Source organism: Puma concolor, chromosome B4 (genome assembly GCF_028749965.1).
Source record: "Puma concolor isolate L17-30 chromosome B4, mPumCon1.1.hap2, whole genome shotgun sequence".
Classification (NCBI taxonomy): Eukaryota; Metazoa; Chordata; class Mammalia; order Carnivora; family Felidae; genus Puma; species Puma concolor.
The window spans coordinates 114,278,128-114,302,933 of NC_141673.1; the positions used below are offsets into that span (position 1 = coordinate 114,278,128).

At 39.6% G+C, this 24,806-nt stretch overlaps 1 protein-coding gene across 6 annotated transcripts in view; it reads left to right on the forward strand.

Moving 5' to 3' along the window:
* The first annotated feature begins 651 nt into the window (after positions 1 to 651).
* ARHGAP12 (Rho GTPase activating protein 12) overlaps positions 652 to 24,806 on the forward strand; it is a 121,662-nt gene continuing 97,507 nt past the window's right edge. For 2 of the 6 annotated variants that reach the window (XM_086714623.1, XM_086714625.1), the window contains exons 1-3: positions 654 to 821; positions 18,527 to 18,565; positions 20,652 to 21,406. In XM_086714623.1, coding sequence (XP_086570749.1) covers positions 20,729 to 21,406 — 678 coding nt within the window. In that variant the 5' untranslated portion in view covers positions 654 to 821; positions 18,527 to 18,565; positions 20,652 to 20,728. Of the gene's footprint in view, positions 822 to 18,526; positions 18,566 to 20,651; positions 21,407 to 24,806 lie in introns of those variants that run through there. The other 4 variants (XM_086714627.1, XM_086714624.1, XM_086714622.1 and 1 more) reach the window with 4 other exon arrangements.

A 24,806-nucleotide genomic window follows, 5' to 3' on the forward strand; every position in this document is an offset into this window, starting at 1 on the left:
GCTTCAGCATTCAGCTGAATGCTGAACGAGGGGTCATGCTGCTTTGCAGCAGCCTGACCACGGAGCGGCCGTTCTCGGGTCCCCAGGGCCCTCTTCAGCCCTGAGTGTGTGTGCACAGCTGGTGCAGCAATCTGCCCTGGTGGCCCCAGCGAAGGACAGCTCCTCATGGACCCAGTAAATGGACTCACTGTCTCCAGTGTTCCATTTCGTCCCCAGGAGGTAGCTGGTGGCACTTTTTCCGAGTCTCCCCGAGGGATTTCCGGGGCGGTGGACGACTGACCTAAGCCTGGCAGCAGCTCCCAGCAGGCCAGTGGGCCGAGAAAGGGAGCGGGCAGGGCCCACCGCCCCGCTGTCTTTCCCTGGGCTCCATTCCTGTCACCCTAGTGCTCGCTCCGTTTCCCGTTCGCCCTTCCCTCGTTTTCTCCCGAGCGTTTTCTCTCAACGTTTCCCACTTCATGTTTACAAAGTGCTTACGCCCACTTGGCAGGCAACAACCTCGCCAGCCCGAGTCCCTCAGCCAGTCCCTCGGACCGCCCCCCTCCTCCCGGATCCACCTCAGCCGATTCACCCGGCGCCCGCCCGGGTCGTCACGTGAGCCCCGCCCCGCCCCCTGCCATCACGTGAGCCGCCAGCCCCGCCCCGCCCCCGCGCCGGCGCGCTCCGACGTGCCCTGGAACTTACCCTCCCTCGGAGACCAGCCTGCGGGGACGGGCTGGCCGCGGCCGCCGCGGTGTGAGCGCCCTTCGGGCTCGCCTAGGCGTCCTGCAGACCCCGTGCTAGTACAAGAGGGAGCTGCCTCCCGCGAGGCCGCCGTCCTCTCGGTAAGGTGGGGGGCACAGGTTCCCGCGGACGGAGGGCAGGTTGGTGAGGTGCTGCACAAAGGCGTCCGCGGCCGGGGCTGTGCCCGCCGAGGGCGGCGGAGTTAGGGGGAGGTGTGTGCGGGAGGCGCGTCGGCGCCGAGGTGAGCGCGAGGTGCGGTCGGGAGCGTCGCGGAGGGGGCGCGGCGCGGGGCGCGAGGTTGGCGCGGGGGGCAGGGGGGCCGTGGCCAGCCCATTGGCTGACGTGGGCGAGAGGGTTTAAATGGCTCTAAAGTTGTGGCTCCTCTGCCCCCCGGGTTTCCTGACTTCCTGTGTGAGGGCAGCGCCCGCCCGCCCCGCCCCTAGGAAGGAGGGCGTCGGGGTGTGTGTGTGTGTGTCTGTGTGTGTAAGAGGCAGGCTGGTGCCGCCCTCCTTCCTCGTCTTCTGCAGCTGCGTGTGCCCGCTCTCTAATTGCTGTGGGGTGTGCAAACCTCCGCCCATCCAGGCAGCCCACCTGGGGCCTCCCCTCGACTGCTGACCTTAAACTGGGCACTTTGGTCTCCGCAGTCTTTAGAGGTGCTCCGCCCCTGTTGAATGGACACTTGCTACTCTAGCTCTTCTGGGAGCAATCTCCTCAAAGTCCTTGAATTAAAAAAAAAAAAAAATGCTCCTTATGAGCGTGCTGCCCTCCTGCCGTTTCAACGCAGTTGATTGTCTTCCAAGAATGGCTGTCCTTTAAGTGTTGGATCTTAAGTTACCGCAGACCCTCTGAGAAGAAATGTCCGCAGGGTCAGCATTACAGAAAAACTCAACGGCCTTCAGTTTTAGAGGCTTGCGATGTTTTCCTTCGACTGCAGCAGCGGTTATAAATGCATTTGCAAAGGCTAAAGCAAAATGTTTAAAGCATACCTTTAGGAAAGTTCTAATGCCGTTCCAAGTGAAGTGTTTATTATGGGTAAAGGCACCTAACGCTCGAATTGTTTTATAGTTAATTATGACCTATGAGCAGATTTTATTGAGCATTTATGCACATATTCCAAAGGGGAGGAAATGTGGAGGAAGGAGCAGCAAGCGAGGAGTCACTCGGCTTCTGGTTCAGATTCTGCCACCCCTTCTGAAGGTGAGACCTCGGAAGACTGTGTTACAGTGGAAGGTTGTTAAAAAGTATCTAGCCCCTGGCCACGCCTGTTTCCTACTGAAAAGTTGGGAAATGGTGGCCTAGAGCTGTTATTTATTTGTCCATATCCAGTGTTCCTTCCCTGGTCTGTAGAAGGGTGTGTTACAGAATGGGTCATCTTTCTGTACATTTTCTTGTCTGAGTAGACATTCTGGCTGCTGGTGCTAGTATTTTTCTCTTTTTCTCTGTTTTGAAATGGCTTGGAAAGGTTTCAAAATAGGGATTTGGGAGCCCAGAGAAGTGCCTAAAAGCAGGCTGTGAAATTTTAACCCTGAGCAGTGCACCGTGAAGAGCCAGACAAGCCCGATGCACATGTGGGACCCGCGGTTGCATGTAGCTCCGCGGCTCTGGAGGGGTTTGTGCTTGGGGGAAGAAATGAAGTGTGATGAACAGATTATGTGTTTGTGTATGTGTATGTCCAGGATTTGTTGATAGGATTCTGTTCAACTTTATCCACCATAAAAGTTGGAAAAGATTGCTAACGCACTAATTCTTGATATAATGCCATTTGTAAAGGTTATTCATATATAGACAATAACTTACATATTTTTATTTTTTACTTACTGTACTAGTTGTGAGGCACAAGTGAAAACGTGTACTATAAATGCTGTAGAAAAACAGCGTATTATTTGCAGTTAATCACTTGGTTTTCATTTCATTAATTAGAAAGTATCTGTTGGGTGCTTTTTTTTTTTTTTGTAAATAGGTGGATAGACAGTGGGCTTTACAAACTTAAGTACTTGAAGTTATGAAGTTGACATTCCTGAGAAAAAGAGGGTAATAAAATGTTTAAATTGATTGAAATAAAGCAGTGAATATAGTGAGGTATAAGTGGTAGTACCAATATTTTGCTTATCTGAGAAAATTGGTACTAAGAAAAGGTAACTTAAGGTGAATCTGGCCCAAATGGGCATTACAGTTTTCTAATAGTGGGAGAGAAAAGTGAAATTAAACTTTTATTTTATCTCATATTTAACATTTTTAGTTTTAATTGCAAATATGCAGTGTTTTCTGGATTGAATCATACCTGAAAAGGTATGATTATCACATACCATCATTTTACTTCAAATCATGCTTTTCAAATCTCTTTTGAGGAACCCATTGGGCCACTATCTTTGTGGTTTTTCTTTTCTTCTGTTGTTAACTGGTCTAAGTATGATACATCCTCAATTGTGGACGGCTTTGCTGTGATTCAGCCATTTTCCATTTACTTTCATTGACTTAAATATTTTGCAGTTTCAGTTTGCAGTTCATTAGCTTTTTATTTGAACCAAACTGCCAAATGCTGACATCTCTAAGCACCCCTCCCTTGTTGATAATTAGTGTTTCTCAAACTTTAATGTGCATGGGAATCACCTGAACTTCTAACAATCCCCCAGGTGATAGATACCCTTGCTGCTCTTCTGCCCAGGCCACACAAACTATTGTCCAAAAGAAATGTAATACCAGTCACCTGTGTATTTAATGTAATGTAATTTTTTATGTAAGTAATGTCTACACCCAACATGGGTCTTGAACTCACAACCACGAGATCAAAAGTTTCATGCTGCTGCAGCTGAGCCAGCCAGTCAGGCGCACCTCACCTGTGTAATTTTAAAGCTTTTAGTAGTCACATGATAAAAAGTTAAAAAAAAAGGGGAGAACCCAAGTGAAATAAATTTTACCATATCATGTAATCCACATGATTCTTTTATTCAGACTAAGTGTTCAAATCCTATGTGTATTTTACACATCCAGCACATCTCAATTTAGATTAGCCACACTTAAAGTGCTCAGTAGCCACATTTGGCTAGTGGCTCCTGCATTGGACATCACTTCTGGAGTCTAGAACCTAGACCACTGCTCTTCTAAGTGTATTTTTACATTAGCCCCATCAGCATCCTTTGGGAACTTGATAGGAATGCAGATTTGGGGGCCTCACCTCATACTGCTCTCATTATATTGTCTGGGTTTCAGTAACTTGTGTTTAAAAAAAATTTTTTTTAATGTTTATTACTTATTTTTGAGGGAGGGGAGGGGCAGAGAGAGAGGGAGACACAGGATTCAAAGCAGGCTTCTTCTGGCTCCCAGCTGTCAGGACAGAGCCCAACATGGTACTCGATCCCATGAACCATTTAAACCATGATCTTATCATGATCACAACCTGAGCCAGAGTCAGATGCCCAACCAACTTAGCCACCCAGGCTCCCCAGTAACTTGTGTTTTAAAAGCTACAGGATATGGGGTGCCTGGGTGGCTCGGTAGGTTAAGTGTCTGACTTCTGTTCAGGTCATGATCTCACAGTTCATGGGCTCGAGCCCTGCGTCTGGCTGTGTGCTGACTGCTCAGAGCCTGGAGCCTGCTTTGAGTTCTGTGTCTCCCTCTGTCTCTGCCCTTCTCTTTCTGCTCCTTCCTTGCTCATGCTCTCTCTCACTCCCTCAAAACTAAACATTAAAAATATCTTAAAAAAGAAAAAAGCTACAGGATATGATCACAAAATGTTTATGTGGTATTCTGAATGGAATTCTAGAGCAGAAGAAATCCATTAGGGGAAAACTAAGGAAATCTGAACAGAGCATGGTTATTGTGTCAGTGACAAATGTACCGATACATACATATATAAGATGTTAAAGGTAGAGGAGACTGTATACAGGGTATATGGGAACTCTGTTTATCTTTGCAATAATTCTGTAAATGTAGAACTCATCTAAAAAAGTTTTTATTAAATGTTTATTTATTTTTGAGATAGAGAACATGAGTGGGGGAGGGAGGGAGGGAGAGAGAGAGAGAAAAAAAGAGGATGAATCCCAAACAGGCCCTGCAGGGGGCTCAAAACCCATGAGCTGTGAGATCACGACCTGATCCAAAACCAAGAGTCAGACACTTAACCGACTGAGCCACCCAGGCACCCCGCAACTTTTGCATTTTTGAATAAGTGATTAGTGTGGATACTCTGTATCATGCCTTATAGTTGACAGAGTGTTTTTTTCTCTTTCCATTCTCACAAGGATCTTTTGAGGTTTGTATTGTCTGTTTTACAGGTAAGTTAAGGTGCTCATAAATGGCAAATCCTAGATCTAAATTTCAGACCTCTAACCTTGATTTCTGTGCTTTTTTGCCACAGGAGAATTTAGAATACATTTTACGTTAGAGTGGTAGCTTTAAAAGTTTGTTGAAAATTACCACTATTTTGCTATATATTACTGGTTTGTTTAAAAAAATCAGTTTTGTATACATTAACATATAATAATATTTAACAGTAGAAGTGAACTATAGATACATGCAACTACATGGATGAATCTCAAAAGCATTGTTCTAAGTGAAATAAGCCAGATGTAGAAGGCTACATACAGTATGATTCGTGGGTTCTTTTCTTTCACCACTTTGTTTCCTTTAGTGAACAGTGATTAATGTGATGGTCTGTATCAAGCTTTATAGTTTAAGTACTTTTTCACATTTTCTCTTTCCATTTTCACAAGGATGTCTCAAAGTTTGAGTATAGTTGACGCACAATGTTACATTAGGTTCAGGTGTACAACATAGTGTTTTGAAAAGTTATATGTTATACTCTGCTCACCCACAAGTGTAGCTACCATCTGTCACCATACAACACTATTACTGTAGCATTGACTATATTCGTCGTGCTTTGCCTTTTAATTCCATGACCTATTCATTCCATAATTAGAAGCTTGTATCTCCCAGTCCCCTTCACCCATTTTGCCCATCCCCCTCCACTCCTCCTCCCTTCCCAGGATCTCTTAAGGTTTCCATTCTTTCCTATTTTACACATGGATGTACCACAGTTAGTCTAGGGTTTCATTAGTTGATAGGCCTTTTTTTTTAAATTTTTTAAATGTTTATTTTTGAGAGAGAGAGCGAGAGCGAGAGACAGAGTGTGAATGGAGGTGGGGCAGAGAGAGAAGGACACAACAGGATCTGAAGTAGGCTCCAAACTCACGAACTGTGAGATAATGACCTAGGCTGAAGTCAGATGCTTAACCGACTGAGCCACCCAGGTGCCCCAGTTGATAGGCCTTTGAGTTGTTTCCAGTTTCTGGCACTTTATGAATAAAGCTGTTATGAATGTTGATGTAAGGCCTTTGTATGGACTTATGGTTTCACTTTTCTTGGGTAAATACCTAGAGATATTGAAAAGGAATGGCTAGATCATATGGTGAATGTATACTTTATGAGAAACTGACAAAATGTTTTCCAGAGTGTCTGTACCATTTTGCATTCCCATTAGCAGTGAATGAAAATTCCAGTTGCTAGTATTCTTACCATGCAAGATATTCTTTATATATATTTAAAGTCATTGTAGTATAGGAGAAAGTAGTATTTGGTGCTTTAAATTTGTATTATTAGAGGGTTTTTTAACAGGTTTATTGAGGTATAATTGCTGTCTAATAAACTGCATATATTTTAAATGTGTAACTTAATGAGTTTTGATGTATGTGTATATGTGTGTGTGTATATATATATGTATGTATATATATAACCTGTGAAACCATCACCACTATAAAGAACATGTTAATCTCCTCCCCACCCCCCCCACCCCCAAATTTTCTTGAGCTCAGGATAGTTCATTCCCTTGTTCTCTGGTCAATATTGATTTGTTTTCTGGGGCTTTAGATTCATTTCCATTTTCTAGAATTTTATGTAGACGGACCCATATAGTATGCAGTCTTTCTTGTCTGGATTTTTTTTCACTCAGCAAAATTATTGTGAGATCCAGTTTGTTGTGTGTATTAGTAGTTCGTTCCTTTTTGTTGCTAAGTGATATCCCATTGTGTGGATATACCACAATTTATCCATTCACCATTTTTTTTTAATGTTTGTTTATTTTTGAGGGGACAGAGTGCGAGTGGGGGATGGGCAGAGAGAGAGAGGAAGTCACAGAATTTGAAGCAGGCTCCAGGCTCTGAGCTGTCAGCACAGAGCCGGATGCAGGGCTCGAACCCGCAAACTGCGAGATCATGACCTGTGCCAAAGTCCAACTGACTGAGCCACCCAGGCGCCCCTATCCATTCAACTTTGATGGACATTTGGATTGTTTCCAGTTTGGGGCTGTTGCAAATAAAGCTGCTGTGAACATTTACACACAGGTCTTTGTGTGGACACCTGCTTTCATTTCTCTTGGGTAAATACCTAGCAGTAGAATCCCTGGGTCATATGGTAGATATATATTTAAATTTTTAAGAACCTTTCAGACTATTTCCAAATTTTACCATTTTAGAGGTCCACCAGCAGTGTTGAGTTCTGGTTGCTCCACATTCCAGAAAACAGTGGTATATGGTCAGTCTTTTAAATATTAGTCATTCTAAAATTTTTTTTTTTTCAACGTTTATTTATTCTTGGGACAGAGAGAGACAGAGCATGAACGGGGGAGGAGCAGAGAGAGAGGGAGACACAGAATCGGAAACAGGCTCCAGGCTCTGAGCCATCAGCCCAGAGCCTGATGCGGGGCTCGAACTCACGGACCGCGAGATCGTGACCTGGCTGAAGTCGGACGCTTAACCGACTGCGCCACCCAGGCGCCCCTAAATATTAGTCATTCTAATAAATGTGTAGTATTATTTCTTTGTGACTTTAATTTGCATTTCCCTAATAACCAAAGATGTTGGCATATTCTCATGGACTTATTTACCATCTGTAGATCCTCTTTGGATAAGTATATCTTCTACTTATTTTTTATTGGGTTGTCTTTTTTTTGTTTATTTATTTTGAGAGAGTTGGGGGACAGAGGGTGAGAGTGAGTGTGTGTGGGAGGGACAGAGAGAGAGAGAGAGAGAGAGAGAGAGAGAGAGAGAGAGAGAGAATCCCAAGCAAGCTCCACACTGCCAGCGCAGAGCGTGATGTGGGGCTCAAACCTGTGAACTGTGAGATTATGATCTGAGCTGAGATCAAGAGTTGGACACCTAACCTCCTGAGCCACCCAGGCACTCATAGTTTTTATTGGGTTGTCTTATTGACTTGAGTAGTTCTGTATATATTTAAATGTGAGTCCTTTCTTGGAGATAAGTTTGTATGTATGTTCATGAGGGATGTTAGGTCTTTAGTTTTTCTTACAATGTCTTTGTCTGGTTTTGGTATGAGGATAATGTTGACCTGATAGAATGAATTGGGATGTTTTTTCTCTGTTGCAATTTTCTTCAAAAGGTTTGTGTAGAATTGGTATTATCTTCCTTATATTTTTGGTAAAATTCTCTAGTGAAGCCATCTGGGCTAGGACTTTGTGGGAAGATTTTTAAAGAGATGTCAATTTATTTAACAGATACAGGGCTTTTTAGGTTATCGAGCCTTGGCAATTTGTCTTTCAGGAAATTTGTCTGGTTCATCTAAGTTGTTGGATTTATTGGGTTAAAGTTGTTCATGGTATTATCTTAACTTTTGATGCCTTTAAAGCTGTAGTGGTGTTCCCTGTCTGAATGCCTGATATTGGTAATTCATGGTTTTCCCCCTTGTGTTCTGGATCAATTTGACTAGAGGGTTATTAGTACTACTGATCTTTAAGAACCAGCTTCTGATTTCATCTAACACTTTTCTGTTTTCTCTCTCAGTGATTTCTGCTCTGATCTTTATCATGTGATATCTTCTGCCTATTTGCTGTTTAATTTGCTTGGTGTTCATCTTGTAGTTTCTCAGAGTGGAAGTGTACATCATTGATTTGAGACTTTTTTCGTTTCTAATATGGCCATTTAGTGCTATAAATTTTCTCTGAGCACTACTTTAGCTGCATCCCAAAAGTTTTGAGATGTCATGTTTTCATTTTTATTCAGTTTAGATTTCCTGTTTGATTTCTTCTTTGACTTCTGAGTTATTTCGAAGTGTGTTGTTTAGATTCCAACAACAAATTTGCAGCTAAGTTTTTGTTAATTTATAACTCAATTCATTTGTTAGAGAATATACTTAGTATGATTTTAGTCCTTTGAAATTTATTGAGATTTGTTTCATGGCCCAGGAACAATTTGTTTCAGGCTGCAGAAAATCTTTGTTTATAGGAAACTACTGAACTGGCTGCACTGTTTTTAGTATTTCCATTAGCACTGTGTGTCAGATTCAGTTGTTGGTAGACTTATCAGCATTTTGTATTGTCTTTAATTTTTGAAAATAACTTTATTGTGGTTGGTGTGTAGTAATAATCTTGTTTTGGTTTAATTTGCATGTTTGGAATTTCAATGTTTTGTAAAATAATTTAAATCTGAATAAAAATTAAGAATCATAGTGTGCTTTCTTTTTTCAATCTGAGGGATTGGTAGTAGTAATAATTCATCATTTTTATGCCACGTAAGTGCTACTTTCAGTTTTCTAAAAGTTTGAATGTGTTTTTGCCTTTTAAAATTTACTTTGAAAGCGTATCTGTAAAAGCTATGTGAGGATTTTAGTGACTTTTGTGGTTTGGGGGTAGGCAGGTGTAAGGTGATTTAAATTGTATTCTGCAATGACTATTGTAATATATACACAGTAGTATTTTATGTATGTACCACATTTTGTTTAGGCATTTATCTGTCCACAGACATTTGGTTTTTCTTTCCATCTTTTGGCTATTGTGATTAGTGCTGCTGTTAACATGGGTGTACATATATGTTTACAAGTCCCTGCTTTTGGATACATACCCGGAAGTGGAATTGCTGGATGTTTTAAAAAACCACCATACTGTTTACCCCGGTGCTGCTACTGTTTTGCACTTCTACGAGCAGTGCAAAGAATTGCAATTTCTCCACATCCTCACCAGCACTTGTTATTTTGGGGTTTTTTTGGTTGTTGTGGTTTGATTTCCATTTCCCTAATGATTAGTGATATTGAGCATCTTTCCATGTTCTTTTTTTTTTTTTTTTTTTAAACATTTATTTTTGAGAGACAGAGACAGAGTGTTAGCCGGGGAGGGGCAGAGGGAGAGGGAGACACAGAATCTGAAGTAGGCTCCAGGCTCAGAGCTGTCAGTGCAGGGCCTGATGTGGGCCTTGAAATCACAAACTGTGAGATCATGACCTGAGTTGAAGTTGGGAGCTTAACGGACTACGCCACCCAGGCGCCCCCATCTTTCCTTGTTATTGGCCACTTGTGTTCTCTTCTTTGGAAAAATATCTATTCAAGTCCTTTGCCAACAATGGCTCTTATCATGATGTTAATTTGGAGTAGGTTGGTATAATGTAAGCATTAAACAGAATAGTTTTTTCTTTTTTGAAAAGTTACTGAGGTCTGACTAGAGCTTTGCAATGGCCAGATGTTAATAATCACTATTCTTGTATTTGCCTTTGTTTTGTAGATTGTATATTTTTTTAAAGCACAGGATTTGGTAAACATTTGAAAGTAGTTGAATGTAAATAGTCATTTCAAAGATTTTAAGAGGGTAATGTGTATAGTTTTGGAGGAATATCTGAATGGGTTGGGGAGAGGGTGGTTAATACCGAGGTAACCAATAGAATTGTGAAGTGAATGAAGTTTTTCTTCTAGAGTAAATTATTAGAGGATTAGAAATCCTATTAAACTTTGTAAAGACCAAGGTTATGATTTTTTCTTTTTTTAAGTTTATTTTGAGAGAAAGCGAGAGAGTGAGGGAGAGTGAACAAGGAGGAGCAGAGAGAGGGAGAAAGAGAACCTGAAGCAGGCTCCGTGCTGTCAGCACAGAGCCCAACTTGTGGCTGGATCTCACAAACCACGAGATCATGACCTGAGTAGAAAGTAAGAGTTGGACACTTAAACTGACTGAGCCACCCTGGTGCCCTGATATTCTTATTAATATATGACAACTTGTGTAATGATATGGACTGAGATCATGAGCATGGATGCTTCCCCAAAGGAAAATCAAGGTGTTGTTACTATAAGGGGGGACAGGTTTGATGCCACCAAGGCAAGATCAAATTTATGTGACCTGTAAAAAAGGTTACTTTCTTTTTTTTTAATTAAAAATGGTTATTATAGAAATTTCTTAATAAGAAATTAAAATATGGGGCTCAGGTGTTGAGAGTATAGAAGGAAGAATCCATTGTTTGGAGTACATTCAGAAAGAAGTAATAAGAAAGCTGAAAAATACAGAAGCAGAATTGATTATTGTAGAAGGGTGGTTTTAAAGGTTAACATGGAGCCAGTATCCATATAGGTAGCTTATGAAATAGAATCTGAAGGAAAAGGAAGTTAACCTATTGGCTCAAGAAAATTTTTTGATCCTTAGACTTTTTACTAGGTCTGAGTTTGTTTTTTTTTAACCTTATAGGCTGTCTTCTGGTGTGTGCAAATGGATCTGAAAGGATTAAATTCTAGTTTAATCCTTTTTGGTTTGAAAGGGCTTGATCAGGATGGTTTACTGAAGTACTGAGTGTGTGAAATTTTTAATACAGTAGGCTCCTCACTTTCTGCTCTGTCATATATCAGCTGGATCAGTATTTACTCTCCACGTATAAGAGATTATTTTAGAATGATTTTGAACCCTACTGCCTCTTAAGTAATTGTAATTTATATTTTGTTGAGAAAAACAGGCACTGTGATTCTCCATAAATGCAGTGTGTAAAAGTAAAGAATTACAGAAATGTGAGTTTTTATTTAAGTTATTCAAATGTGGGGCAGCATAATGTAAGATTTTTTTTTTATTTTTATTTTTGAGAGAGAGCTCCATGAGTGGGGGAGGGGCAGAGAGAGAGGGAGACAGAGGATCTAAAGCAGGCTCTGTGCTGACAGCAGAGAGCCCAATGTGGGGCTCGAACTCAACGAACTGTGAGATCATGACCTGACATGAATTTGGACACTTAACCTACTGAGCCACCCAGGCCCCCCCTAAGATATTTTAATATGAATATGAAATGTGCGCCATATCACTTTGAATTATAGTTTAAGAAGACAGTAGTTTAATAATAAGCATTAAAAAAATGGTAAGCATTTAAATCTAAGGACTAGATAGTCCTTAAAAAAAAGTAAATATAGTCCTTAAAATCCAGAGGGGGAAGGGTCACTATGGCACTACAAGGAGCTTGGGGCTCATCTTGTATATTTTCTGCCCCAGTCCTTGAATCAGTCATCTCTCCAAAGAGCCTTGTTTCCTTTATTTGGAGAATGGTATTAGAAACCATATCTGGATGTTAGGTGTACTTGTTGCTGTTAGGTATCATTTTTACTGACAGCAAAATGTGTATACTAAGCAATATATAGATACATATCTGTAGTATTTCTTTATAAAATCACCTTTATTTTTGTTGTTCTGTTTATTTATTTTTATTATTTTAGTTTATTCTCATATTAGCTAACATAACAGTGTAGTCTTGGCTTCAGGAGTAGATTCCAGCGATTCATCACTTACATACAACACCCAGTGCTCATCCCAACAAGTGTCCTCCTTAATGCCCCTCACCCATTTTCTCCACCCCCATCAACCCTCAGTTTGTTCTCAGTATTTAAGAGTCTCTTACGGTTTGCCTCCCTCTCTGTTTTTATCTTACTTTTCCTACCTGTCCTCTACGATCATCTGTTAAGTTTCACATATGAGTGAAATCATATGATATTGATTGATTTATTTTGCTTAGCATAATACCCTCCAGTTCCATCCACATTGTTGCAAATGGTAAGGTTTCGTTCTTTTTTTTATCACCAAGTAGTATTCCATTGTATGTATAAACTGCATCTTCTTTATCCATTCATCAGTTGATGGACATTTGGGCTCTTTCCATAATTTGGCTATTGTTGATAGCACTGCTATAAACATTGGGGTTCATGAGCCCCATTGAATCAGCATTTTTGTATCCTTTGGATAAATTTCTAGCGTGGTTGCTGGGTTGTAGGTTAATACTATTTTTAATTTTGTGAGGAACCTCTACACTGTGTGGCTACACCAGTTTGCATTCCCACCAACAGTGCAAGAGGGTTCCCCTTTCTCCACATCCTTGCCAACATCTGTTGTTTCCTGAGTTGTTAATTTTAGCCATTTGATGGATGTGAGGTGGTATCTCAGTGTGGTTTTGATCTCTGTTTCCCTGATGATGAGTGATGTTGAGCATCTTTTCATGTGTCTGTTTGCCATCTGGATGTCTTCTTTGGAAAAGTGTCTATTCATGTTTTCTGTCCATTACAGAATCACCTTTGTTATTTTATCTGTAGTAAGCTAAAAATGAGTTCGTATTGATGTTTCCAAGTTTAATCCATGGATAATTCTAGTCTTTTCCCCATGATTATAAATTTCCACTCCATCACTGAGAAACCTGGTTCCTATCATCCATATTCCATTTAATTAATTATTTCGTTACAATACACAAATATGGCTGTATCAGAATTTTTGACTTGTACCCCCGTGGGATGTGTTTTTTATCAAGCTAGAATACAGTATTTATGTTCAATTCCTTTGCCTATATTCTTACAAACTTCACTTATTTTCAAAATAAGTTAGATCAGCATCCTCTTCCACCCTCCATCCATTCAGTGAGGTTGTTCCATGCATTTGTCATACTATTAGACTATCTTGTCTTAATCTGCTTTCCTGGGAAATCCTGGCATTCCTCCAACTGCCTAAATGAATTTTTAAAATTTGCATACATTAAAGTTCATTATTTGTGTTATAAAGATTAATGGCTTTTGACGTGTACATTTTCTTACACCCACCATTACAGTATCATACAAAATAGTTTTATTGACCTAAAAGAATCCCCTGTGCTTCGCTTGTGGAACCCTCTGTCTCCGTCTCCTCCTCCCGTCCCTGGCAATTACTGTCTGTATGGTTTTGACTTTCCCAGAACGTGATATAATTGAAGTCATTCAGTGTGTAGCATTTTCAGACTGGCCTCTTTCGCTTTGCCAAATATATTTAAGATTAGTTTGTATCTTTTCTTAGCTTGATACCTTATTTTTATCACTGAAGAATATTCCATTGTGTGGATGTCTCACACATAGTTGGTTTATCCTTTGTCCTATTGAAGGATTTCTTTGTTGCTTCCGGGTTTTGGCAGTGATACATAAAGCTGCTGTAAACATTTGCCTGCAGGACTTTTTGTGGACATAAGGTTTCAACTTATTTGGGTAAATACCTTGGAGTGTGATTGCTAGATCGTATGGCAAGACTATGTTTAGCTTTGTAAGAAACTGCTAAGCTGTCTTCAAAGTAGCTGAACCATTTTGCATTCCTACCAGCAGTGAATGAAAGTTCCTGTTGCTCTGCATCCTCACTAGCTCTTGTGTTGTCAGCTTTTTTTGGATTGTAGCTATTGTAAGAGGTGTGCTGTGGTGTCTTGTTTTAATTTGTAATTCCCTAATGGCATGATGAGCACTTTTTCATGTGCATATTTGTCATTTGTCTGTTTTTTTTCATGATTTGTCTTTTCAGATTCTTTTTCCATTTAAAATGTTAGGTTCTTTTTATTGACTTTTAAGAATTCTTTGTATATTTTGGACACTAGTCCTTAATCAGGTATGTATTTTGAAAATATTTTCTCCTTGTGTGTGGTTTGTGTTTTCATTCTTTTCGCAGTGTCTGCCACAAAGGAGTTCTTAATTTTAATAAACTCCTATTTTTTTTCTTTCATGGATTGTATATTTGGTTGTATAACTAAAACTCATTGTAAACCCCAACATCATATTTCTTCCCTTTTAAATTAGAGTATTTTCTCCATTCTTGTAACAATCCAAGAAGTTATTACGTCCACCCTTATTTCTGACTAAGACTTTATGGCACGAATCATTCTAAAATACCCTATGCAAATGTAATTTTTAGTAAAAAATGCTTGCTTCCTCAAATGCTTTGTTGTTTCCTCATTTTTGTTTCAGATTTAAATCTCAGTTTTTAAATTTCTTTTACTACTCTATGTTTGTGTTCTCTCCTGCTTTCCAGTTACCCAAATATTTCCTGTATCCTTCTTCTGTCCCTGTTTTTGCTATTTCTTCATGGCCAATGTAGTTGATAATATTAATCACTATATTTTTCTTCTCTTCTTTAGGCCTAAAGAAATGTCTTACATCCTACACGTTTTTATTATTAGAAAACAGGTGTCATGCATTGTGAAAAACTCTAAGTGCCTGATAAGTGGCCTATGATTTTTTGTTGTGCAAGTGTACAATTTAAAAAATTATTTGCTGGTATAATTCTTTTTTTTTTTTTTTTTAATTTTTTTTTTTCAACGTTTATTTATTTTGGGGACAGAGAGAGACAGAGCATGAACGGGGGAGGGGCAGAGAGAGAGGGAGACACAGAATCGGAAACAGGCTCCAGGCTCCGAGCCATCAGCCCAGAGCCTGACGCGGGGCTCGAACTCACGGACCGCGAGATCGTGACCTGGCTGAAGTCGGACGCTTAACCGACTGCGCCACCCAGGCGCCCCAGCTGGTATAAATCTTTATGCTAGAACTTAATGCTGGAATTGTTCTTAACTATTTTATTGTGCTCATTAAGTTTAACTGATTTCTTCAGTAGAGGCCTGTTTACGAATTGTTCATTTTATTTATTTTTAATTTTTTAGAGGGATTATTCATTTTAAACAAGTACTTTTAAAACTATGTGGAGGGCTTCATGTCAAAAAAAGTGGCCTAAATTGTACTTTTTAAGTTGGTTAATATTTACTTATATTTTTAAATGTTTCTTTTTTTTTTTAATTTTTTTAAATGTTTATTTGTTTCTGAGACAGAGAGACAGAGCATGAGTGGGGGAGGGGCAGAGAGAGAGGGAGACACAGAATCTGAAGCAGGCTCCAGGCTCTGAGCTGTCAGCACAGAGCCCGACGCAGGGCTTGAACTCACAAACCATAAGATCATGACCTGAGTGGAAGTAGGACGCTTAACCGACTGAGCCACTCAGGCGCCCCTGGTTTCTTTCTTTTTTTTAATGTTTGTTTCTTTTTGATAGAATGAGAGAGAGACAGAGTGTGTGCAGAGGAGGGGCAGAGAGAGGGAGACACTTTGAATCAGAAGTGGGCTCCAGGCTCTGAGCTGTCAGCACACAGCCTGACGTGGGGCTCAAACTCATGAACCGCGAGATCATGACATGAGCCAAAGTCAGATGCTTAACCGACTGAGCCACCCAGGTGCTCCAAAGTTGGTTAATATTTATGCACGTGAGGCTATATTAATATTTTGTTGCTCATGGCATTACAGTTGCTATACTCATTGTACATATATGTATTAGATTTAAATTGTAGACTCATCCCCCTAAAATTATAGACTCATTAATTATGGATGCATTTACTGTATTTCTGTTAAGATTGTGTTCATTTGTTTACTTTTTTGATATACCTAGTAAAGATACCATGCTGAGAGATGTAGTTGATTAAAACAGATGTCCTGGGGGAGGAAGATAACATGTGCTGAGCTGTGTAATTTGCCGTGGGAAAGAAAATGAGGGGGAAAAAAAGGCAGACAGAAAGGAGGAGGCTATTAGATTTTAAAATAGCATGGTAGAAAGTTCTGAAGCTGACGTGGAAGAAGAGAAGTAAAAGATGTAAGGAGTTGTGTATATCTGTTCTTGTTGAAACATGAGTTAGAAAACTGGTAAGAGTCATGGAAAGCCTACATGGGTGGTGTTGAAACTGCCGAGTAAAGCAGTGGTTGGTACTGGGTCAGTAGATACGCAAAAACTTTATATATATTGGTGGTTGGGTACTTAGTTTTAAGGTGTGTGTGTGATGAGTGTGGATGGGGGAGTGTGGTGATGAGTACAGAATGTATTTCAGTTCGAGGAGAGCTGTGCTCAGAGCATTATAGTTGGATGAGTAAGATTCTAATCAAAATACTTGAGAGGATAAAATAGCAGGATAAACAGTGCTTAACCTATCTAACGAGAAGAATCCACAAGTTTGGAGAGTAGAGAAAAAAATAAATGTTTGTTTTAATATATGTTTTTAAATAAAATTAGGCAATATAATATACTTGCAGATAATTTTCACTTAGATCTCGGTTTTTAGAGCTACCCCATAATTATTTTAATTTTCTCTGAATCCGTAACTTAAAATAAGGCTTTCTTCTTTTTTATTTTATGTAACTTTTCCTAGACCTTGGGTTGTGATACATAATTCCTGCTATGTGACTTTCTAGAGGTTTATAATTTTAATAGTCTCTCTTAGGGGCTTCCCAGTTTCATTCCCCACCTCACCACCCCAGTATTATAACTAGAAAACTATGTCAGCTCCATTTCCCCTATTCTTATCCCATGTGTCTACTCCTGTTCATGTTGTCTGCCTTGATATCCAATTTCTTTTTCTATGTAGAAGTCTTTTGGCTACTTCTCCATCTTCTTTGTCCTCCCAGTCTCATTTTTTTTTAAACTTTAGATTGCATGTCTCATGTTGAACATAGTGAACTGACTACTTCATCTTTCTCTCTAACTTCTCCTTCATATTTATCTTTGTAGTCACAGGGCAGGGTGTAGTCATAAAGCCTGGCAGTGAAAGGGACTGAGCATGGATTGGCTTTTAACCTATTGGTGGTCCCCACTGCCCAGCCTCTCTCCTACTAGCGTGACATACAGTGTTCTTGTTATTCTTCATACTTTCCTTTTCTTCATTGCTGTGGATAAATACCTGACTGCTTATGGTATGTATGAGCTTAGAGGTGTTGCTTAAGTTACTTTATTACTTCCTGGAAAGCAAAAGAAAAAAAAAATCACCTGAGGAGAAGTATTTCAGTATGGAATTTTAAAAAGTTGTAGTGAAAAACTTTTATGTAGGTAAAAGGATTAAAGCACATACTAATGTCCTGGTAACGCATGAAAGTAAAGGCTGAACATTTGGAAGGTTAGACTTTCTATTTACCGCTATTGGAAAGACCATGCAGATCTGGTGGGGCTCGGGTGGGATAGAGATAGAAAGTAGATTTTGCATGTTGTAAGTTTTAGGTACCTACTAAAATACCAAGTGGATTTTGTTGTTGTGGTCCAATAATCTCTTTTGATCTAGAAGACTCTTCCTCCCTTATTCATTTTTCCATGAAATTGTATTTCTTGAAGAGTTCAGGTCTGTTATCTAATAGAATGTCTTATACTTTGGAATTAATTGTTTCTTAACAATTAACAAGATTTAACATGTTTTTGACAAGAATACAACTTAGGCAACATTGTGTACATCACATTAGGAGGCATATATCATCAAGGTTGTCCCACTGTTGGTGTTACTGCATTTGATCACTTGGTTAAGCTCATGACTGCCAGATTTCTCTGTTGTAAAGGTGTATTCGTCTATTTATAATTAGTAAGTAATCTGTGGGGAAACATGTTAGGACTCCCAATAGCTTGGAGTGTTTGTTGTCATTCTCTTTATCCATTCAGTACAATAAACTTGAAAACCAGTTCTGTCATTTTAACAATTTTACAAAGGCTGCTTTCATATTATTAAAAATTTTAAAAGATATTTGTTAGAATAAAAAATAAGGGGCAGAAATGAAATTGAAAACATGTGAAAGTGAAATAGGAGGGGCAGTGGTGAAGCATACCTTGTATTTGTCCACGTTTGGAGGGTGGTGCGGAACAGTCTTGAGAGATAAAATTGTACTGTTTCATAGAGCTGTTATAAAAATATGAGCAACACATCGCAGCTATTCTAAATCATGAACAATATTAGCCTTCTTAAAGCAATCCTGGTTAAAGTTAATGAACTTTATTATTTTTTTATAGGTTTAAATGAAATACTGGATATTTATTTCTTCCTTTAAGGTAAGTTTTTTATTTTTAATCTTTTTCAAAATATTATTAAATTTGTTATCCAAGTACTTTGTCCAGAAAGTAAAAGTTTTAGTTACTGAAGTTGTGTCACTAATTTATCATCTGGACTTATGGGCTTTATCTATTACAGAGAAGAAAAATGTCCTCAAGGAAATGATTGTTACTGTACATACAGCACCCAGTAATACTATGCCCAGCATTTGGGTGCTGAAGAGAATTGGTAGGTTATCATGGGACCTTAGGTTTACACATTTGTGGTGTATCTCGGTATTCAGAATTGCTTAGCTTTGCCTTAGGATCCTTGAGCCTTGGGTTAATATTAGTTTCCTAGGGCTGCAATAACAAAGTGCCACACACTGGGTGGCTTAAAACAATAGAAACTTATTCTCTCCCAGTTCTGGAGGCTAGATGTCCCAAATAAAGGCAGGGTTGTCCTCCATTTGTGAAGGCTTTAGCAAAGACTCTTTCTTTGCCTCTATCTTCTGGTAGCTGCTGGGTGTCCTTGGGGTTCCTTGCTTATAGCTGCTTCACTCCATTTTCTGCCTCTGACTTCATGTAGTTTTTCCTCTATGTGTTTCCTTTCTCTGCCTCCAGATCCCCCTCTCCTTATAAAAACACCAGTCATTGGATTTTGGTCCTACCCTAATGACATATAACCTCATCTTAAATTGATTACATCTGCAAAGATCCTATTTCCAAATAAGGTCACATTCATAGGTCCTGGGTTTATGACTTAAACATACCTTTTTTGGGGAACACAGTTCATCCTACAGCAGTTGGTACTTGAGTTGTAGTAATATCGAGATGCTATGATCACTTTGAAGCTTGAATACTGTATTCTATGAAGTACTAAAGTATTTTGGAATTGATATAGAAATAAAAGTGAATCCCTAGATTTCTCAAGCCAAGTTAGAACTCGTTCTGCAACAGACTTTGAGTGGTAGAGGGGGTAAGAATTTTTAACATTTATAAATAAAAAGATCGGGAGCACCTGGACAGGCTCAGTCTGACTCGATTTTTGGCTCAGGTCATGATCCCAGAGTCATGGAATGGAGCCCCACTTCGGGTTTTGTGCTATGCATGGAGCCTGCTTAAGAGTCTTTCCCTCTCCCACCCCTTCCTCTCCCCCTTCCCACCCACCCTACCAGCTCCTGCTCTCTGTCTCTCAAAAAAAAAAAAAAATTATAAGACTGGTTATTTATTTCCATTTGTGGGATTCAGCCTGACAAGGATTGTGGCCCTCCTGAGGTACAGCATGGAAACAAAGTAAACTAGGAGTTTTGTTTTCTTCATGTGCGTACTTCGTCTGGAAATAAGTGTTGTCCTTTTTATCCATTTATGTTAGACGAAACTCATATAATTGGATAATTTTTTAAAGCACATTAATACTCTTGACCATTTTAGAAAATAGTACAGGGTTACTGAAATTCAGTTCCAGCTTCAAAGAAGGACTTAGATAAGTGAACCTAGCTCAGTTCTTGGCTCTTGGTAAGTGCCTAAGATGTATTTGTTATTATTAGTGAGCCTTTCTAAGAAAGTGAAGGAGGTTTTAGGTAGTCATGAAAAGAAGGAAAATTCTCACCTCTTATTTATTATTATTTTTTTCTGTCTGGCTGGTTAGGATATTTACTGTTCCAGTAATTGGTTTGGTTTTGCTTATAAATGACTGGAAAATGTAGATTACAGTTAGAATGAATGTTTTTAATGTAGGAAAATACATATGATATTAGACACATGTTTACTTTTTGGAGGGTGAAGGTAATATTTTTTAAAACTGTTTATTTATTTTGAGAAGGAAAGAGTGCACTCCCATGTTAGCAGGGTAGGGGGCAGAGAGAGGGAGAGGGAGAGAATCCCAAGCAGGCTCTGTGCTGTCAGCACAGTCTGTCAGCTCATGAACCGTGAGATCATGACCTCAGCCGAAGTCAAGAGTCGAACGTGTAACCGACTGAGCCACCCAGGCGCCCTGGTAGTATTCTTTAAATACCTTGATTATATGATGCTTTTGGATAAATATTAAAAATCCAGGCTGTGTTAACTTTTTCTTTATTCTCTTCTTCCATTTAAATAAAAATAGCTGTATTAATCCAACAAGGCATAAAGCCATAATGTGGCATACCATCCTGTTTGAGAGGTGAACATTACTGAATAAAAATGGCTGACAGAAGTGGGAAGACTATTCCAGGACAAGTGTATATTGAAGTGGAATATGATTATGAATATGAAGCTAAGGACAGAAAGATCGTGATAAAACAAGGGGAACGATACATCTTGGTGAAAAAGACCAATGACGACTGGTGGCAAGTCAAACCAGATGAGAACTCCAAAGCATTTTATGTGCCAGCTCAGTATGTCAAGGAGGTCACCCGTAAAGCTCTCATGCCGCCTGTTAAACAGGCAGTTGGACTGCCAAATAATTCTATGAAAATGATACAGAGTCTCCATCTTCAGAGGTCAACAGAAAATGTGAACAAATTGCCTGAGCTTTCGAGCTTCGGAAAGCCATCATCGTCTGTTCAAGGAACAGGTCTTATTCGTGATGCCAATCAGAATTTTGGACCCAACTATAATCCATGTCAGACTGTGAACCTAAGCCTGGACCTGACCCATAATAATGGAAAGTTTAACAGTGATTCACATTCTCCTAAAGTTTCTGGCCAGAATAGGACGCGCTTATTTGGTCACTTTCCCGGCCCGGAGTTCTTGGACATAGAGAAAACTAGCTTCTCCCAGGAACAGTCTTGTGATTCAGCAGGAGAAGGCTCAGAAAGAGTACATCAGGATTCTGAATCTGGTGATGAACTTAGCAGCAGCTCCACTGAGCAGATAAGGGTAAGATGAAAAGTAGAATGATGGAGCACTTGTACTACCATAACAAAAATATTGCAGATTTTAATTAAAATCTTTGTAGGAGTTAGGCATTGTTCATTTTGCTTTGTTATTAGAATAGGTTCCATCCTGACTTAATGAGGTGGAGAATAGTGTAATAACTTGTAGAGTTCATAAAGGTTGGCCTTATGGTTTCCATAGTTCTCGTACCTTTGTGGGACTAGAGCTGCCTCAAGTGTGGAAAAGTTTTTTTTGGTCTTCTCTATTGATAATGCATAGGGTAGAAAGGATTTACTTACCCAGTGATATTTCTTTTACTAGACCAACTTTGTTTTCTAATTGTACTCATTTGGCTTATTTGTGATAAGTTTTCAGGTAATAGTGGGAATATGAGGAAAGGTGTCACTGGAATGTTAGCTGCTAACTCTTGTTCTTTAAAACTTGTTTATTAACCTCTAATATTTAAAAACTTGCTGACAAATCTTTGCCTTCATTCATGCACTTTGGTGTCTTAAGTGTTTAAATATACACACTTGTTTGCATGGAGCATTGGCCTGAAAAAGATTGTGTGTCAGTGATTTGATTTTTTTCCTCCTTATCCAACTTTATTTTGAGATTAGTTTATGCCAGTTTGTCAAGTAAAGTGAAATAAAATTAAAAGCAATTGCATGAAATCAAAACTTGAATGTATTTGGATAAGTCTAATTAAAAAAATTTTTTTTAAATGTTTTATTTTTGAGAGAGAGAGAGAGAGAGATGGAACGAGTTGGGGAGGGACAGAGCGAGAGGGAGACACAGAATCTGAAGCAGGCTTCAGGCTTCAAGCTGTCAGCACAGAGCTTGATGCAGGGCTTGAACCCATGAACTGGGAGATTATGACCTGAGCTGAAGTTGTTTGCTTAACTGACTGAGCCACCCAGGTACCCTGGAGAAGTCTAATTTTAAGTGAAATTGTAAATTGATAAATTTTTGGTCTAAAGCTCTGTTGTAAGATTTATTCATCAAGTTAAGTCAGTAACTGTGAGGCTGGTCTTAGATGTGGTCTGACTCTGATGGAACTAGTTCGTTCTTACTATAGCTTTTAATTTTTTTGTGACATTTTGAATGGAAAAGGGAAGATTCTCTAGAAAAATTTCTGATGTTTGAGATCAGGGCAGTTAATGAAGTAGCACTGCCAGTTTACCATCATGTGTCTTAGGAGGCTTCTATTTCTTTAGTCTTTATGTGATACTTTGACATAGGATATACAGTGTTTCCTGGAATTTTTCTGTTCATAGCTTCTTTTTGAACTAGCGGGACTTAGGAAAGATGCGTTTTCTATTACTGATAGCCATCACAGTTCACGGTATGTTTTATATTTATGTATCCCAGCAATCCTGTGTTCTCTTCATTATGGTCATCTTAAATTCACTGCATGGAAGTTCATGCCTCCTGACCTCTCCTGAGCCCTTAACACTGCTTGGAAATCCTGCTAAATTTCTCTGACAGGTCCTTTTCCTAACTGTTCATGACAAGTATTTCAAAACTTTATCATTTCTCTCATTCACCTGCTTTTCCCTGCTCTCTTAGGTCAAATAACTTTACCTTCTATTACCTTTTATTAGTCTGTAGCCTAAATAAAAGCTTTAGGATGGAAATGCTTCAGCTGTGGGGAGGATGTATTGCACAGCAGTTAATAGCACTGGCTTTAGATTTGGATCTGATTCCATACCACTTACCAGCTCTGCCATAATTGGGGCAAAGTGCTTAACCTCTGTGTCTCAGTTTCCTCATTTTAAAATGGGGATCACAGGGTTGTTGAGGATTAAGTGGGCTACTATATCTAATATGCTTACAACTATGCTTTGCGTATAAGTACATTATGTATCTATTGCTATTTAATAAATTCCTCCCAAGTCTAGTGGCTTAAAACTGTAACATCTTCTCAGAGTTTCTGTGGTCCATAACTCAGAAGCCGGTTAAATGACTGGTTTTTTTTTTTCAACGTTTATTTATTTTTTGGGACAGAGAGAGACAGAGCATGAACGGGGGAGGGGCAGAGAGACAGGGAGACACAGAATTGGAAACAGGCTCCAGGCTCTGAGCCATCAGCCCAGAGCCCGACGCGGGGCTTGAACTCATGGACCGCGAGATCGTGACCTAGCTGAAGTCGGACGCTTAACCGACTGCGCCACCCAGGCGCCCCTAAATGACTGGTTTTAAAGGCACAGGGTCTCATGAGGTTGTAGTCTTGTGAAGGCTTGGCTTGGGCTGGAGGAGCTGCCTCTAAAATGGTTCACTCACATGAAATTAGTTGGGCCTCTTCACAGGTGCTTTTGTTGTAGACCAGCTTTCCCTCAGAAGGAGCAGTCCAAGACAGAGCAAGGTAGAAGCTACATTGTCTTTTATGCCAGTCTTAGAAGTCATACACTGTCATTTCCTATTAATTACACATCTCACTTCTATTCTGTGTGGCAGGAGACCATAAAGGGTATGTGTATCAGGAGATGAGGATCATTGGGGTTCATGTTGGGGCTGGCTAGCATAGTAAGTATTCAGTAAAATAGAGCTGTTGTTGTTATTTCTATTATTATTTCCACCATCAAATCTATAGGTGCACCTGTATCAGCAGTCCCCTTTCCCCTTGTGTGGTGCAAGCATTGTCTCTCTTCTCCCCTCCATAGCTGCTAAATACTATGCAGCATTGTGCTCATGTGGTTGATTATTTACCATGTTTTCTCCCTCATTTAAATCTCATGTTTTTCACATTTTAGTAAAGCACTTCAATAATACCTTCCCCTCTGAGTATCACTTTATCACCCTTTTCTTTTATTGACAACTCCTGGGAAGAGTTGTATGTATTTGCTTCTCTGCATTTTGTTGTTTCTCATTCACTCCTTAACCTAGTAGGACTTCTAGCTCCACCATTCTACCTAAACTGCTTCTGCTAAAAGGTACTCAGGTAAATAAATTTACAGACAATTGAAAACATTCATACACAGCCAATGCCATCATCATGGTGAACAAGATTAATAATCATATGACAATTTAAAATAATCTTTTACTGAGGCAGAGCATACAATCAAGTGTGTAAATTGCAGCAGTCTTAAATGCACAGTTTGATGGATTTGACTTACGTGTACACCTCTGTAACCTTGAGCTGCTCCCCTGCCCCTCATGTGTCTGCTAGGAGATTGTCATTTTTCTGACTTATAGTGTCATTGGTCAATCTGCTTTAATTAAACTTTTCATTTTGAGATGCTTGTAGATTCATAAAAGCAGTTGTAAGACATAATACAGAGAGATTCCCTTGTGTCCTCTATCCAGTTGCAAAACTATACTGTCATATCACGATCAAGATATTGTCATTTGTTGGGCACCTGGGTGGCTCAGTTGGATGAGCGACTGACTTCGGCTCAGGTCA